General features: G+C 32.0%; 1 protein-coding gene across 1 annotated transcript in view; it reads left to right on the top strand.

The window, feature by feature from the left end:
* Positions 1-18,409, top strand: part of LOC143640077 (neuron navigator 3-like) — a 148,892-nt gene that overhangs the window by 74,798 nt on the left and 55,685 nt on the right. The window contains 4 exon segments of the mRNA XM_077108020.1: positions 6,755-7,000; positions 10,126-10,178; positions 15,497-15,520; positions 18,029-18,106. Of these exon segments, the coding sequence (XP_076964135.1) occupies positions 6,755-7,000; positions 10,126-10,178; positions 15,497-15,520; positions 18,029-18,106 (401 nt within the window).

Here is an 18,409-nt window from a genome sequence, read left to right as displayed (position 1 = left end):
ATAATACTGTTGTGATTTAGCAGCCTATGCTCCAGAGGCTCAGAGAGGTAATTTGACTTGAAAACAATTCCACTATTAGTAAGGGGCAGAGGCGGGCATCAATCCCAGAACCTGGTCTCTGTGGGGAGATAGCTCAGGTGGTAGAATGCTTTTTTTGCATGCACAAGGCCCTGGGTTCAATTCCCAGCAACACACACACACACACACACACACACACACACACACACACAAAATATTTCAAAACCTGGCCTCAAACCCAAGAACCTTTTCATTATGTCTTAGAATCCTCTTTAAAACCATTATTAAAGCATATCCTTATTTTTGTTTAAAATGTTAAAAATCCTTATAAAAAAGATAACAGTTTTATGGAGAAATAGAAAAATAGAAATAATTAAAGAGAAAAAATATATAATCACATGACTGAAAGATAACTTCTATGAACATTTTTGAAGTTCAGCTTGCAAAGACATCATAGAAAACACAGGAAAGAGTGACAAAACAAATAAGTTGAAATAATGCCAGTTATCATTTAATAGATCCAGTGACTTTAAAAATGTACTTCTTTTACAAAGTTGAATATGAAGTAGTCACACTGTTTGTTCTCTTTTCAATTGAAAAAAAAAATTTCTAATCATGTCCACGTACATAGTCCACATTCTTCAATAATTTTGACTTTTCAACTTTTCAGTCCAGTCAGAACTAAAGCCTGTTTCATTTCTAATTTTCCCCACTATACCAAATAGGTATTTTTAACAATTAAAAGAAATTATTTTGGTATTGATTTCATTCGAGCTAATGAATTCTTAACAACACCAAGTTTGGGTTGCTAAATCTACACAGCAATGAGACTATTTACTTTTTTATTTTTATTTTTTGCCTTATACTATCAAAACATTTGAATCATTTTGAACTTTGTCTACATTTAATTAGGTATAATTCACAAAATATTTATAAAACATAGCAAATGTGAAAAAAACATACAAAAACCTAACATATTAACTCTAAAAAATTAATTGAAAAATATTTTTCAATATTTTGGAACCTCAAAATATGAAACAAAATCTAATTTCATAGAATATCTAAAACAATCCCAAATCAACCCAAATGCTGTAGACTTACTTAGTACCTTATATCCCCATCAACTTTTTCATTGATTAACATTAGTTTGATTAGTTGACTGTACATCATTTCCCCACTATTATTATTATTATTATTATTATTATTAAATTAATTTCTTCTATTATTTTCTAAAGAAATAAAAAAACCTTACAATATATACCTGAACTTTGTCTACATTTAATTAGGTATAATTCACAAAATAGCAACTGCACGATTTAATGTGAAGGAGATTCACAGTTTAGGTTTTAGAGAGACTCATGTACAACTACGACATTTGAATCAATGTCTTACCAAAAATGTCAGATATTTGCACAGAGATAAGTTTATTCCAAATTGAACTTAACATGTCAGCTAAAGCCAATATTTTTAAACAAATGTGATAAAAATTGATGTATGTCCCACTTGAGAATACTTTTCATTACATAGTGTTCAAAGATTTAAAGCACAATATGAAATGTAAATTATACTTCTACTGATAACAGGCCCTTTTGATAGAACTTTAATGCCTACTTATCAAATATGTCCCTTATTTTTTATTGCTATAGAAACCAAGCCTACCTTCTTGATTCTCCTAATACTTTTCCAGCTACAATTCTTTTTCTGCAAGGGCTCATCTTAATGCGGTTTTATCATTTTAGTAAAAACTAGGTCACTTTTGAAAGTGAAAACGACTATGTTAATCATTGTTCCAGGCTTTAAGCATAAACCCTGCCCAATGTACTTCATCCACATTTACTCCTCATCTTTATGTAATTACAGAGTTTTTTATTTAGACATCTTTCTCATCCTAAACACAGTTTCTATGTCGTCATCCTTAACTTTAATTTTTACCCTTTCAATCAACATTTCTTTCACTTCTAGATCTTTTTGAGCTTTAAAATTAAACCGCATCCATGTCCTAGGCTATGTAGCTACATCCAATCTGCCGTAAGCTCTCTTTTTTCACACTTCCTCATCTCCTTTAGTGCAAAATCTCAGTGTAAACGACAGGTTTATTAAAAAAAAAATCACCATCCACCCTTCATATTGTACACTTTTCAGTAGACCAAAACTTATAATTTTTATTTTAAAAAATTTGAAAGTATTATATTTCTCTCTCTTTGGGGGCATTACTCTTGCTGAAACTTTAACTCTGGACAATTTCAGTGGATTTCAAAATGATCTTACTGCCTCTTCTCTCCTATCCCTCAACATTTTCACCCATTGAGATATATGGAGGAAGACCTTCCTATCCATGTCAGTGCATTCCCCAGGGCCTATTCACATTTTATAAGCATATGTGGCTTCAGATTAGGTATCCCCTGTTCTCTATGCTGGCAAATTACAAAGAAAAAAAAAAAAGCTAATTATCAAAACATGAAAATAACGAGTTTTGATGATATTTCCAGATCACCTGGACTTCTATTTATTTGGCAAAAAAATGGGTTATTATTAAAATATAACCATAAATTAAAGTTACCTTATTATTAAATTCTTAAAACTACATAAAATTTAACTATTGAACTTGAATAGGTATAGTATTTCCTGCAGCTACTTTGGACATCACCTGTTTTCAGTGAGATCATTATCTTTTCTGAATGATCTGTAATATACATGATTATAACTAACATTCAAGAGTTGGAATACTCTTATTTTGAAAAACGTGTTGGTATATAAAGGTTTTTATAAATATTACTATAAAAATCATGTATAACAAATATTAGAAATTTAAGAACACTGAATTTATGTCATTGTCAGTAGATTACTATGAGCTACAGCTAAAGTAAACTATGGTTTGTGTGTAGTTCCTTACATGCTAGGTTTAACAGCATCTACTTCCACTTAAGAAGTAATATCAGATATAACTTATGTAAACAAAATAAGTCTGGAGATGAAACAGCATTTTGAATTGTTCACAGTTATTATGAGGTATCTCATAACCTGGTGAATGGTGACGTGCCTATGAATGATGAGAATTGCTTAGATTCATTGTTCACCTTGCTGCAAGGGTTACCCTGCAGAAGCATTGATATCAGCCTGTCACTTCCCAGTTCTATATATTAGATGACTTCTTTGCACACAGAGTAATTGTTAAGCACCTTGTATTGGAGCAGATTCTGTGCTTCTGCTCTCAAGGGTCACTTCACCTTATAACAGTCCTCTGTTACCCTCTCTGAAAATGCCCTTCACCCCATTCCAAATGAACTGTTTCTTCTATATTTATGGAAGTACAGAAGCTCACCATTGAGACACACATCTGGTTCAGTCATTCATTTAATATGTACATTTTCATGACATCTCTAGCTTCTGCTCTAAACTCACCAATGACAGAAACTGTGTGAATCTAGAAATATTTTTGATATACTTACTTTAAAAGATCACATAAAAATTTCCTGAATCTTCAATTACTGGTCTTAGTTGTATATCCAGATTTTACAAACTAAGTTAGGATTATAATCCATATGGCATCACTTTTCTCATTTAAAACAATATCAAAAACTCATTGGTAAATGTCTAGCAAAGCTACTTGGAGGTATTTTCTGCCTTGTTCTCCACAAATCACCACAAATAAATACATAATTTTAATAAAAACTATGACTACACATTCAATTTAAGACAGGCCAGTAGACTTCTTTTCCCTTACATACATCTACATCTATTTTTCTCCTATTTGGAAAGTTTTATGTGTCTTCTGGCTTTGAATGAATCTTAGAAGCCACTTATTCTACCTTTATTTTATTTATTTATTAAGGAAGAAACTGAAAGGTTGAGATGGGGATATTTGAAGTGGATAGAAAGTATAACAACTACAATTCCTTTACCACTTTCTGTCCCATTTACAAAAATTCTCTTTGTCTTTGTTACTTTTGCCTTCTGTTATGTAACTCTTCTTGGTATATTTTGCATATAAACTTTTTACCTTTCAATCACCTTCCCTAGAGGCTACTCTTGAAATCAGGGACCATATCATATTTTATCTTTCTATTCAAATTTAGCATGAAAACAAAATAAAGAAGGGCTGCCCATGATATTACCTTAAATGAATATTTTTAAATACTATGAGTATATTTCCAGTAGAAACATTATCAAAAGTCTTTGTAAATCCAATTATGCCCTTTAAAGCCCACTATAAGCCCCATTAATGAGTCACTTTGAATGAGTAATGCATTAGGTTTTGAAATGATCCAGATATATGTGATGATCCAAGTTATATATCTACCTTGATATAGAAATAAAGTCAGCATACCATAGAGGGAACTGAACATCCATGCTGCCAAGTTATGGAAACCTGTGTCCACCAACAAATGAATGGATAAAGAAATATGGTCCATATAAACAATGGAGTCAATCGTTTGATGGAAAATGGATGGAACTAGAGATGATCATGTTAGCTGAAATAAGCCCAAACCAGAAAGACAAGCTATCACAAGTTTCCTCTCATGTAGAATTTGGAGGGGAAAAAACAAGATGAATACAGGAGGAAGAGAATTAGTGGAGAGGAATGGAATGGGGAAGGAGGGACATTAAGATGGGTAATGGGGATGAAAATGCTCAAAATGCTATTTGCATGTGTGAATGAAACCGACCATTCTGTGTAATTAATATGCATTAATGAAAAATCAGTAATAGAAAAATTCTCAAAAATAGCATGTCTTCAGAATAAAAACCATCATGTAAAAAAAAAAGAAAAGGAAGATACTTCTCTTGGATACCTCTGTAATCATTTTGGTAACAATTATGCAAAGCCAAACTGTGAACAAAATGGCCTTCTAGCCTCTAGATACATATATTAAAGTAATGCATTTGTAGATAAGTTGAAAGCATTCATTTCACAAGCCTTAATTCATAATGTATGTAGTCCCACCATAGAGTGATTTACACAAATCCAGGTACCTTTAACATTAACTAACATTCATCCCAGTGACTCTGGAAGCTGAGACAGGAGGATCTTGAGTTCAAAGCCACCCTCAGCAATGGCGAGGCACTATGCAACTCAGTGAGACTCTGTCTCTAAATAAAATGCAAAAATAGGCTGGGGATGTGGCTCAGTGGTCAAGTACCCCTGAGTTCAATCCCGGGTACACCACAAAAAAAAAAAAAGGTTAACATTCAAATTTTGAATATCCTAGTGCCTGTTAACTGTGACCATACTGAACTAGAATTCATGTCTAAAGGAATATACCTGAAAATAGGTCTGTTCTCTTGTTCTTTCTCTTCCTCTCTCTCCCTCAACTTCCCTCCTTCTCCATTTCCATTTCTTCTTCCAATATATTATAAATTTTAGAAATCCATAGTTTCTTCTTTATTATGTTTTTCACATGCGCACATGGATTTCATTCATAGTCCTGTGTTTTCTTTTACTTTAATTCATACTATCTCTATCAGAGGGTTGGTCTGTGTGATGATTCGGTTAATGACTATGAAATGTCAAGCATAGTACCTGGAAAACAGGAGGTATACCCCTTGAATTACTTCTGGGTACACTCTTCCAATTTTACCTTATTGTGAGAGCCATTAATTATATTAAGAAGTGTGAAGCCTGCTTGAAAGAAGAAAATATAGGAAGTTCTGAAATACCAGATCAACTCCAAGTCTTTGGCATGCATTTTCCAAGGTTCTGAGAGGACTCAGCTGTTTCCTTCATAGCTTAAGAAGTTCAGAAGTTTCCTCATATATCAGTAGTAAACTTGCTTTTCTTTAAAAAAAAATGTTTCTCAATTTGTCTGCTATAATTTTATTCCATATTTCAAAACTGTATTTCAAATGTCCCATACATTTAATCAATCACATCTTTCTTTAAATTAATGATTCTCATTTGGCCTACATTGTTGAAAACCACTAGCACCAGATAGCAACAGACCATTGAAAATAAATTCTTAAATAAATATTTTCTATTAAAAATAAATTCTTATTTATAAGAAATAAACTTCTTACATTACAGACTTAAGATACTTCCTTGGAAACAAAATCTATTTGTGATTTTTGAGAGTCTCATTGTGGTATTCTCTTCTTAGACTCAGTACAAAAAAGTTTTTCTATGATTCACATTATGACAGGTTTACAGATACCATGTACATTACATTATATTTCATATAAAGGAAAAGTTTATTTTATTCATCCTCTTTATAACCCAATTTTCATAATAATGGAAGTACCAACCATGAACTTACATAAATTCATAACTCAGAATGACTGAAAGAAAGCTTTTGTCTAGAAGTATCTAAAATTTCTTCTTGTTAAATGTATATTTTTTTATATTTTACTTTCTTTTCCATTTTGCTTTTCCCAGTAAATTGGTGGTTTTTCTCTAAAATGAAGCCTGTAGACTATAGAAAACAATCTTTTTTTCATAACCATGTGCAGAAAATAACATGTTACTGTATTTCTAGTGTGGACAGTAGAGGTGAGTTGGTGGTTTTGTTTACTGTTGCCTGACAAACTGACATACTGCCTGCCATAAAATTTCCAGAGGAAAAGAGTGACTCTGGTGATAGTGATTGGCAATTCAGAGACAGACTCTTGGCCTGCTTTAATAGGAACACCCTATAAATTCATGTTTCTCTAAGAATTGGGATGAATTCTCACTTTTTTTTCAACTTTCTATTTTCATCATTCAAGCCCTGGAGTAATAGTCTGCATATGCTTTCTTTTTCAGTGAGTCCAACCAATCTGTCTCAGTTTAACCTTCCTGGGCCCAGCATGATGTGCTCCAATAGCATCCCAGCCCAGGACTCTTCCTTTGATCTCTATGATGACTCCCAGCTTTGTGGGAGCGCCACTTCTCTGGAGGAAAGGCCACGGGCCATCAGCCATTCAGGATCATTCAGAGACAGCATGGAAGAAGTTAAGCTTAGGGATAGGGAAGACTTTTACTTAACTGTTAGAGAAAAACTGTCCCATTGTCCACAGCACAAAAATTCCTGAAGAAGTAAACTGAGTAAGTGGAATCCTCACTTAAACCCTAGAGCTGAAAGTTTTATTCTGCAGGATCTTCTCTACATTATGAATTTATATATATGCCAGAATTTGTTTAGACTAATACTTGGCTGTAAAACAATTTACAATAAATCCAATGTTCTCTTATAGAAATATGCAAAATTTTAGAGACTGTTACCCAGATGTGTCAAATATTAGAGCAAATATTTTGTTTGACATCTCAGTTTACAAGCCATAAAGATACACAAGCCAGAATAATTATCTTACAGACTATCACATGTTGTTGACTTTTATTCTCAGAAACTTCCTCTGGTGTTAGTATTTTACCATTTCATTTTAGAATTCCTACTGTACTATATTTGCTTTATATCAGTTTTTTTTTTCTTTTACCAATTGGCAATAAAATTCACACTATCCTAAAACATGTCTTTTTAGCTGTATGTATTATGTGATATTCCTTGTAAATCTTTTAAAACTCAGTAAACATAATAGCTATTTAAGTGTATATATTTTCCTAAACTGTATGACCTCAAAAACCAAACTTAATGAAAGATGTGTTTCTTTTATTTAATGAACGATTTTTAAATTATCTATAAATTAAACATGTGAGATACATATTATAATATATTAGCTATGGTTAAAATAAAACCAAATATAGAAATTCAGACTGATAAGAATGAAAGCAACCATCCTCATCCTCGTCTTAATAGTTATGCATAAAAGGAAAACTTCAGTCTCAAAACATAGCAAGGTTTAAACATCTAACCATCAATTTATTTATTGTTTGAATTGGGCTAGTTTCTTAACTTCATTAGTCCTAATTTCTGCTTCTGTAATTCTGTCCCAGGGAATTTCTTATTTAAAACATCTTCTGACTACTAAAGTTTTAGGCAGTCAAGAGAACTGTCTTATATTTTTCAGGTCATCATTGTACATTTAATATGCTGGCACTAAATCAATTAACAATATTTACATCTACCTTTTAGGATATTAACCAAACTACTGAGTTCACTGTGGCAAACAGTGAATTATATATACCCTGGTGAAATCAGCTGATTCCACTGTGTAGTAGACGAACTATAAGTAATCTGACCTGCAGGGGCATTATTTCTCTGAAATGGATATGTCATTCTCTCACACATAGACCTTTCATAATACTTTAAAAACAATTTGCTTAGCATACAGTTCATGTCCTAGAGTGCCTCACTTACAAATAGAATGATGTTTTTATGCTGGGAAATTCCAGCCTTGCATTAGGAAGCTTAATTGAATTGCTAAAAGCCAGCTTGAATAGATGAGATGGATTTTTGATACTCATGCATTGGACACTGAACTATTATTATTATTTCATTGTGATCTAGAATTAATAAATTATTGAACTAGAAGAGAAGTATTTTATTGACATCTTTCCCAGTGTGCATGCTAACAGATGAAGAGACTAAGCTATAAACTATAAGGTCACACACCTATAAATAATACGTGCATTATTTCCTAACTCATTGTCCATCTTCCTTCTGATACACCAGGCCAGTATTCTTAGTTTGTAAATGAGTCATGTAAATGAATCAGAAGTTGAAAGAATGTGTTTTGAAAAAGAATAATTGATTTAAAGACTAATATTTTGTATATCTCATAGAATGATAAGATTACCCAAGTTAGAATTCTGGTGGTGTTCTTTATTGTTCTTTTGACTCTATATATTTTAAATTAACTTCCTATGAATTCTTATAGTACCAAAGCATTGATAGTAATAACACGTATGTTGCTCTGTTGTGATTATTTTTAATGTTTTCTTTCTAATTCTCTTGGGGCACCTATCATTGTTTCATATTCATTTTGTAGTCCCAAGATCTAGCAGGGCCTGTCACACTGTGTGTGCTCGACTAATGTTTATTTAAGAAATAAGTTAGAAGAAATAACTACATTATCCCATCATAAAAAAGGGGATTTTTGCAAACCATATTAAGTTCAATTTTATCCGCCATTTGGATTTAATACTTTGGAAATACAAAAGACAAAAGTAGACTTTGATTGTTTAAGATGGCATTTTGATAAATAAAAAACAGCATATAATTTCCATTCTTATTTTTTATGAGATATCACCTTGAAATAAGAAGTATTTATATATAACTAAAATTTTTAAAGAAACCACAAATCTAAATTTAAAAAAACATAGATTAATTTATTATAACTGATTATTGAAATAGCTACTTGGAAAAAAATGCTTATATACCTGAAAGTATATGAAGAAAATTTCTGAAAATAGATCTTTGTTGGATAAAATGAAATTAAATGAATAAACACAAAGTATTTTTAAAATTTTTAAAAGCTTATGAAATTTTTTTTTAGTTTTATGATTTTCTATTTACTATATGAGAATTTATACTTTTCATATTTTGTAAAACATGCTTTTAATGCTCATGCTTGTCAACTTCTTTCTATAAATTGGTGAATGAGATACTTTAGGGAAGAGTATGGGATCTTTTCATGTCTCAACATCTTGACCTCCAAAAAATTATTACAGACTATGTTGGTCCGTTTTTCACACTGTGACCAAACTGCCTGACAATAACTTATGGGCTCACAGTTTCAAAGATTTAGTCCATAATCAGCCAACCCCATTGCTCTGAATCTAAGGCAAGGCAGAACATCATAGCAGAAGGGCATGATGGAGGAAAGCTTCTCAGATCATGGCAGCTAGGAAACAGAGTGTGGGGCAGGAAGGAGCCAGAGACAAATATAGTCCAAGGTCATGTCCTCAGTGACCTACTTCCTCCAACCAAGCCCTACTTGCCTACAATTACCACCCAGTGGTCCATTCAGATTAGTAATGCACTAAGGGGCTTAATCTACTGAAAATTATAGCTCTCATAATCTCATCTTTTCATCTCTGAGGATTATTATATTGCTTAACATACAAACTCATAGGGGAATATTTAGATCCAAATCATATACAAACTTGTTCTCAGAATCTTACAGCTAGCTGTTAATATTATTTCCCTAGCCACCTGTTCTTTACTTTTTTAGTTAATGCCTAGGATTTATGAGTAGACATGAGTATTTTAATTCTGTTGTTCTTGTTTTCTCTAGTTCATGGCTCTTCGTTATCATTGGTTTCCAGCACTTCTTCTCTTTACTCTACAGTAAGTATTAAATGAGAATAAAAAGCTTCTGCCTGTGCCATGCATAGATGATTAAGTAGATTGACATTTACACAGAAGTGGTGTGGCCACATAAAGGCATACTCTAAGCCACTCTATACCCGTTAAGCTGGCAAGTACTCCATCACTCCCTCTGTGACCCACTAGTATGTATTTTCACTTGATTCATTATAATCAATGAGTGGATGTAAAACTGAATTTTATACAGTCCCTTGGGGTATGACAGGGAGTCCCTGAAACCATGAACTATGATTTGTCATATTTTCATAATGTTTGTTTTCCTTTGTTTGATTCTCTGACTCATGAATTAATTGTTCTATGGTATTTTTTCAACTTTTTTTGTTTTAAGTTCATTTTTTTTGTAAAGACTATTCTGAAAGAACTAGAGATTTTTTTAAGTGTGATTTAAAATAACTTTCTAAAAAAATATTTTTGCTGCTAAGGATCCAACCCAGGTCCTCCTGCATGGGAAATACACACTTTCCCCTTGAACTGTGCCCCCAGCCAAAAAAGAACTGTTTCTTAGAAGAGGAAAGCCAGTGTTTCAAATTCTTTTCCCAGTGTGTGAAATTATAGTTCACTTTTGCCAAAATGAGTTTTCTGTCCATTAAATATAATTTTATCTTTAAAAATGCCTACAGGAAGTTATATTTTATAAGAAGCTTCCTTTATGCCCAGGTAACAGGCAGGATATTAAAGCAGTTTCCTAAATCTCTATGAGACTTGAGTGCTATGAGTAATTCTTAATCCTGTGTTGAAAGGTTTACAAAAGTCTTTGACTCCCACTGAGCAATTAAGTATTAAGGACAATATGGATTTTTTCACTTATTTTCATTAGGCTTAAATGTTAAAGCCTTTTGTTTGTAAATTAATCTTGCATATTTATTGCTTTAAAAAAGACATTCACAATCATCCATCAATGCAGACATTATTTTTCTTATTTCTCCTTTTAATGATTAAAATTGTCATTAAGTTCTCTAAATGAAGATATGTAGACTAATGAATAAAGAAATAATAAATGTGAAAGTATATTTAAAAAACACATTTAATATGTTAAGATTTATTTCTCCTATTGATCTAATATTGTTACTCATTTATGATATGTATTATGACTTAAATCACTATAATTTCAATCCCTATATAAAAGCAAAAGATGGCACATAGTTATAATCATAATTTAAATAAATGCGATAACAATATGTGGGTAAAAATTCCTTTATGAAGCTGAGAAAGAAGAAAAAGAGCATGTGTTTAAGGAATAATAGAAAATGCATTAGTCCACATTCCACTAATTAGACCAGAGTCCACTAAAATTTTCTGTGTTAATAAAAATGTCCCCTGTCTGCACTGGCTAATACTAGCAGTGGGTTGCTATTGGTTATTTTAAATGTGTCTAGTGTGTGTGACAGAGGAACTGTATTGTTTATTTTAGTTAATCTAAATTTAAATAGGTACATAAACCTGGTGACTGAGATTGAATAGTTCAAGTTTATAGGGAACAAAGGGGATAAATTTAAAAATTAAAGAAGGGTGAATAAAGGGAGGTTGGTTGGACCAATGCACACGGTATTAATGTGTGGAAATATCACACTGAAACTAATTACTGTGTAAATATATGTTAAAAATGAAAAATAATAAATGTTTTTAAATATAGGAAAATAGGAGTAGGATGTCTAAATCATGAAAACAATTAGGAAGTATTGGTGAAAAGTACTGTATTAAAAATATAATGTGAACAGGAACAGACAGTAAAATAAAGAGCCTATAAATAAGTATAGGCTAACATTTAAGTGTTAAGGACAATAGGGATTTTTTCACTTATTTTCATTAAGCTTAAATGTTAAATCGATTTGAACATTTAGAACTGAAGTAGACCTACTGTGTTTAGCATAGAATGAATGGGTTAGATGATCAAGCTATGAGACAAAGTGATATTATTAGTCAATTATTAAATTAGCTGTATTGGAAATGATGGAAATTTAAAATGTATTAGAAATGATGGAACCTACATATTTGAATTGACTAATTATAGTAAAATAATTCAAAAAAATGCATATTTGAGGGCAATTCAGGTTGGGGGGCAGATAAGGAGGAGTCACTCTCTTTCCATTCCCCACAGTCATGTACTAGGATTAAACTGGCATTAAAATATCTGTGAAAGTGTTTTTTAAACCATGAAATGAAACAGCAATTAATTATTATTATTTATGCCTTCATATGTTTTTGGATAAAGATTTAGTTGATTTGCCTTCTTATCTGGTTGGATCAGTAATTACTGTGTGACATCAGGCAAGTTGCCCAATTTCTTTGGATTACACCTATAAAATAAAATGTGAAAACATCAGCCAAATCTACTCCATCTGTCCCATGGGATTTCTGCAAACTGTTTAGAAATCACAGACCCAATCTGATCTGCCAAGGAGTTTGGAAACTTTAGAGTTTATATTTGTTTTTAAATCTAAGCCAGCACTGTGAAATCTGGAACATTCCCCCTAAAATCTACACTTGAAAATCCTGGAATATCTAGCAACACATCCTCCATGTTTCTAGTAGTCACCGTGGTTGGTGGCACATGCTCTCAGGCAAGCCACAACCTCCACCACCTCCTCTTCTTGACACTCAAGCTAAGTTTGGGTTGCTAGTTGTCATTGTGCTGTTGCATTATTCATAGGAGAGAAATGCTCCTCGCTTTCTATATCTCTATTAGAAAGTAGAAAATAAAAGATAACCTAGGAAGGTTGTGTGATTTCTTAAAAAATATTTAGAATCTCTTTTCATTCTCTATTATGTATGTATGTGTGTAGTATATATACATACACACATACAAACAGCTATTCATCCATCCTGTTAGGTATTTAAATTCATGATCCATGAGAAGATGTTTTTTGATTGATATTATATTAGATCTTTATTGGAGCTGTTAGTGTTTTTATTTATTGTATATTAAATTTTTACTGGAGCCATTCTGCACTTGGATTCAAATTTATACTTTTTTCATGAGAACAAGGATCCTGTTTGATTCCTTGAATAGCTCCTTAGCCTATTACCTAACACATGGATAACACTGAAGTGATGTTTCCATAAGTTTGAATGGATAAATAAATGGCCATATGATGGCTTACAGAATGAAGAGTCAACAGATATATTTTAATTTAGACAAGGTGTTTTATGTTATTTACCATCCTTAAGGACATTAGTCTTGCATCAGAACCATCAATAAAATGTGGTAAGTACTCAAATTCCATCATTGTGTCATTAATCCCACTCCTAAACCACTGAAAGAAATATAATATTAAGATTCTAGCTCATTCCTTCAACTTGAGGGTCATACCTACCCACTATTAATAACCATAGAGTGTGAAAGAGGGCAAGGATTAACAAAAATGATAGCTTTGAGAAATCAATAGTGAGAAAAGTCGTGCCCTGCCATGTATGTAGAATTAATAATGGTTATGTTTACTTTTAACATATGCAACTTTGGGGTATTTTAATAAAAAATGTGATGAGCATGTTTTTTATATTTTATTTTTTAATTTTTTTTACATAGCTCTTGACATATCATATTTCATACATTTGATTCAAGTGGGTTATGAACTCCCATTTTTACCCCTTATACAAAAACGTGGATGTGTAACCGATGTAATTCTGTAATCTGTTTCTTATATTTTAAATGAAATATATTTCTTCAAATACATGAGATAGTTACAAACCTTTACCATTTTTATATAATTCTAAGAAACCTAAAAACAATATAGACAAACTAACAAGAAACATATAACATACAAGGGAAAATTAAGTCATTTTTAATTGTGCTGTGTGCTTAAAGAAATGAAACACTTAAATTAAGAATCCTTGCTTAATTTTAATTCCAAAACCAAACTGTATATGAAGCCTTGAAATTATTAGAATTAAAAACTATCTTCACTTAAAATGCTGAACATGGAATGTAAAACGAAGGTTTATGTCACCGTTGCTTTTCAAACAGTGTTTTCTTATAAAAGCTATTATGATTGTATATGTTAGCCACTTTATCACTTTATTATTTTATCACTTGACATTTTTAAAGGTGGAGAAAATGCAGGAAAGACAAAACTCAGGTTAAAAGAGATCTTTATGCATGAAATGTATCCTGAGAGTTATTATTTTGTTTATTTTTATTATCTGGAGGAAAAGAATAATAAAACTTAAGATGTTTTTGTATTGATTAATCAGGAAATATCCCAAAAATAAAAATAGTAGCTAAGAGATTATTTTTCAGCTTTGTTTCTGCTTACAGTAATGGATAGACTTACTGTTCAGGGATATTATGCATTCTCCAGCCTTTTCTAGAATGAGAAAGGTTTACCAATGTAATGGTGCACATAACTCATTTTCTGGTATTTTGCAGCCCAGCATGAAGGGGGGAAAAAGCAGAGCTAGGAATTTTCTGTACTGAGATCAAAAACACCCTGCAAGTTCCTACAAGAAGCACAACCAAAGACACTTTTATTGCCACCTTATCACTGAATGTTTTAGTGTCTTGATGACTTGCAGCCCAATAAGTTTAATTAAGGATTATTAGGGAAATAAAAAATAGAAATGAATAACCTTTATTTGCTGTGATTATCAGTAGAGGTCAGCATTTTCCCCCAACATTATTTGACATTCTTTATGATCTATAAGTCACAGAACAAAATTCTTATTCCTAAATCTTTGCTAAGGCTCTGTATAATTTAATGGAGTCCATTTTTTAAAATATGTATGAAAAAACAATATTACATTTTTATATGTACCCATCTTTTTAAAATATTTTTTAGTTGTAGTTGAACATAATACCTTTATTTTATTAATTTATTTATTTTGTGTGTGTGTGTGTGTGTGTGTGTGTGTGTGTGGTGCTGAGGATCAAATCCAGAGCCTCGCACATGCTAGGCGAGCGCTCTGCTGCTGAGCCACAACCCCATCCCCTGTGCCTATCTTTTTTAGAGTATAATTTTATAATTATTTCATTTCTGTTGTTTTTGGTATAAATCTTAGCATTTTTTAAATTCTATCCTTTCTTTCAAGGTACATGACAAATCCAAGGGTTAAATTATCTATATTTTTAAATAACTAATATTACATATAAAGGAATATTCATTTTAAGTCTTATAGTATCCTGTTCTTACTCATTAATTGAATCATTGAATGTATTTTACTTGATCTTACATTAGATCATAAAGACATTTTAAATGCACAGTAATTTTTTTATTCATTTGTTCATGTGAAATGAATTGACACTAACTTTATTGTTAAATTTGTTTTTCTTATATCTTTTGCAGGCTGAAGAAAAGGCTCATTCAGAGGTAAAAAAAAAAAAAAAAAAAACTTGAACATTTTTGTGTTTGACCATTTCTGTTTATGATGAAATGAGTGTTATTGCCACTAGAGGGCTCTGTGATACAATAACATAACTACAGAGAAACTGAGAAAAGCCAGCCAGCTAGCTGGGAATGGTCTTAGCTATTACCTCTTAAAAAGAAATAAAATGAAATGTTTAGAAGCAGATTTCCCTCTCATGTTCTAGATTTAATCTTAGCTCATTAACCAATAAGTTGACTTTATTAGTAGATGCTCATTAAATCATGGATGAATGAATGAATTTGTAAAATATTTGATTAGTCTCTCTCCTGACCCCAAACTGTCTGTGAGACCATCTGCATGGATTAATGGACACACTGAGTCTGAGGCAGCAGTCCTCCCTGAAACAGACACTCACATCCCAGCCTAACTATTTTGTGCATTGACTATACTCCCTCTTTTCACTATTTTATATCTAGGGTAGTGTATTATTCTAATCAAATTTCACAAATGCATTCTTGGTTGCAGTCATGTACAAATCAAAGTGCAACCTGGAAAAACATTCTTTTTCTTAACTTATGTATGAATGTTGCCTAAGGAGAGCAGAAAGAGTTTAATTAGGACTTTATTTAAGGTGAGGTGATAATTTTTTGATAGGTTTGCATTGAAGCAATCACACCACAAAGAAAATAAAATAAATGTCTGGGCATCAGGCTTTGTAATGGAATGTCTTTCCTTTGAAGTCCTGTTTCATGAACTCTTAAAGAAGCATTTTGCTATATCCGAAATACTGAAAATTTATTGATTATACAATTCATTTTTACAACCTCTAGACCAAAGAGTGAATTTGATGTTTAAAAACCTAAACTGTTTTCTTTCCATCATGAGAATGTGGCAGTGTTTCTAATGTTATTATTACTTAGCTACTGGGATATAGAAATGCTGCATCTATTTGCCTTGGTGCTGGTTAGGCCATTCTGTATTTATTGCTTAGGCACTATAGTGGGTCATATGTTTGGGAAAATATCATTTAAATTACAGTTTCCTGAGTTATATCTTAAAGGAATTAGAATCATATAATGATAATAGACTATTAATTTGAGAAAGCCTCTTTCAGTCTGTATTGATCTGAAAATATGAGATGTTCTGCTCTCTGAAACTATTTATAGTCATCATCATGTACATCTGGGGTGTAGCTCCTTTGTAAAAATGCAAATAAAATGGAGTCTCTGCTTCCAGTGAAGAGATCTCCCTCCCCCCCTCCCTCCCTCCTTTACTGCTCCTCCTCCTCCTCCTCCTCCTCCTCCTCCTCCTCCTCCTCCTCCTTCTTCTTCTTCTCTCTCTCTCTCTCTCTCTCTCTCTCTCTCTCTCTCTCTCTCTTCTTTTTTCCTTGTTTAAAGACTTTAAATATTGACCATTATTTCTTTTTCACAAAACCTTTTGTTTGGGGAAGGGCAGGGTTGGGGTGGAGAAGGACACTTAATGAACAATGTCCAGAATGTTCTTTCAAACTGAGACAGCATTCCAAAAGCCCAGTTCTAATAAGAGGGAACTTATATTTTAAGAAATGAGAAACATCACAGTAGTATGTTTGGCATCTTAAGTAGCTGAATTCTCTTGAGTCCAGAAATAGACTTTCAGGACCTAGTTTATATGGTCGTAAATGTTTTGCCTTAATAATCACTCTTCAAATTTCCTGGCAAAATGAGATATTTTGATTAGACTGACAAAAATACTTATAAAGATTTTAAATATGATATGATATGCTTTCCATCATCCTTTATATCAGTTTTGTTAAATTGTTAAATAAAAAGGAAAACATTTTAGAATATTTAGTTTGTTGGTTCATCTATTTAGTTGTGTGATACCAGTCATTTCCCTCTTATTTTGAAGCCGCAGATATCTATAAAGCATTTCTTCTAGGAGTTAATAATACCTCATTAAATAAAATGCAATATAGTAAATATTTTAGAGGGCTTCTCTGTTAATCATTACAACTCCATCCCATAAAATTGTTTTTAAATATGGACTCATTAAATGTTGAATTAAACCCAACTTTCAGGTACTACTATTCTATAGCTTTTGAGAACTTGCCAACCCTTAGAAAATAAAAATGTACACACAGAGAAAAATCCCTGAGATTTTCAGAAAAATAACATTATCTTTTGCTAAAAAAGATGCATACTTAATTTTAAAAATTTCTTTCTGAATTTTATTACCAAAATTTTTCAGAAGGGAAAAAAATCCATGGAGAAAGTAAACTGCATCTTGAGCCCTTCAGGGTTGCAAGTGGAAGAAGTAAACATCCTTTGATTGCATATTTGAGTCCCAGTTTGCTCCTGTCTTTGTAAGTGACAGTTTAGTTACTGAGTAGATGGTATTCATAGTTTTAGGAATTAGTACTAATACAGTTGTGGTTAAATGAGTTAATATAATATCTGCCTTCTTGGATAGAATTCATAGTTTTAAGTAACAATCCACTAACATATTGAATTATTTTTTTATCCATTTAGCAAATTCATAAACTACGGAGAGAGCTGGTTGCATCTCAAGAAAAAGTTGCTACCCTGACATCTCAACTTTCAGCAAATGTAAGTCACTTTTGATTTTTAAACATATCACCCCAGAATTGATTATAACAAAAGGGAGTAGGTCTGCTAACACACTTGCAAATTTTAAGCATCCAAAAATCACACAGATGCAAGGTACTGAATAGTGGGACTCATATAAAATTAAATTTTTCTGCCCACAAAGAAATAAAATGTAAATTCATGTAGAGGGGGATTCCCAATGTGATTAAAATTTTGTTCCCCATAAGATTTCTAACAGTGGTATCAGTTGTAAAGGTCACTTCTTGTTTCATATTTTTGTTACTCCCCATTCATAGGTTCCTC

This window comes from Callospermophilus lateralis, unplaced genomic scaffold, assembly GCF_048772815.1.
Source record: "Callospermophilus lateralis isolate mCalLat2 unplaced genomic scaffold, mCalLat2.hap1 Scaffold_112, whole genome shotgun sequence".
Taxonomy (NCBI): domain Eukaryota; kingdom Metazoa; phylum Chordata; class Mammalia; order Rodentia; family Sciuridae; genus Callospermophilus; species Callospermophilus lateralis.
This window is presented reverse-complemented; position numbering and strand designations above follow the sequence as displayed.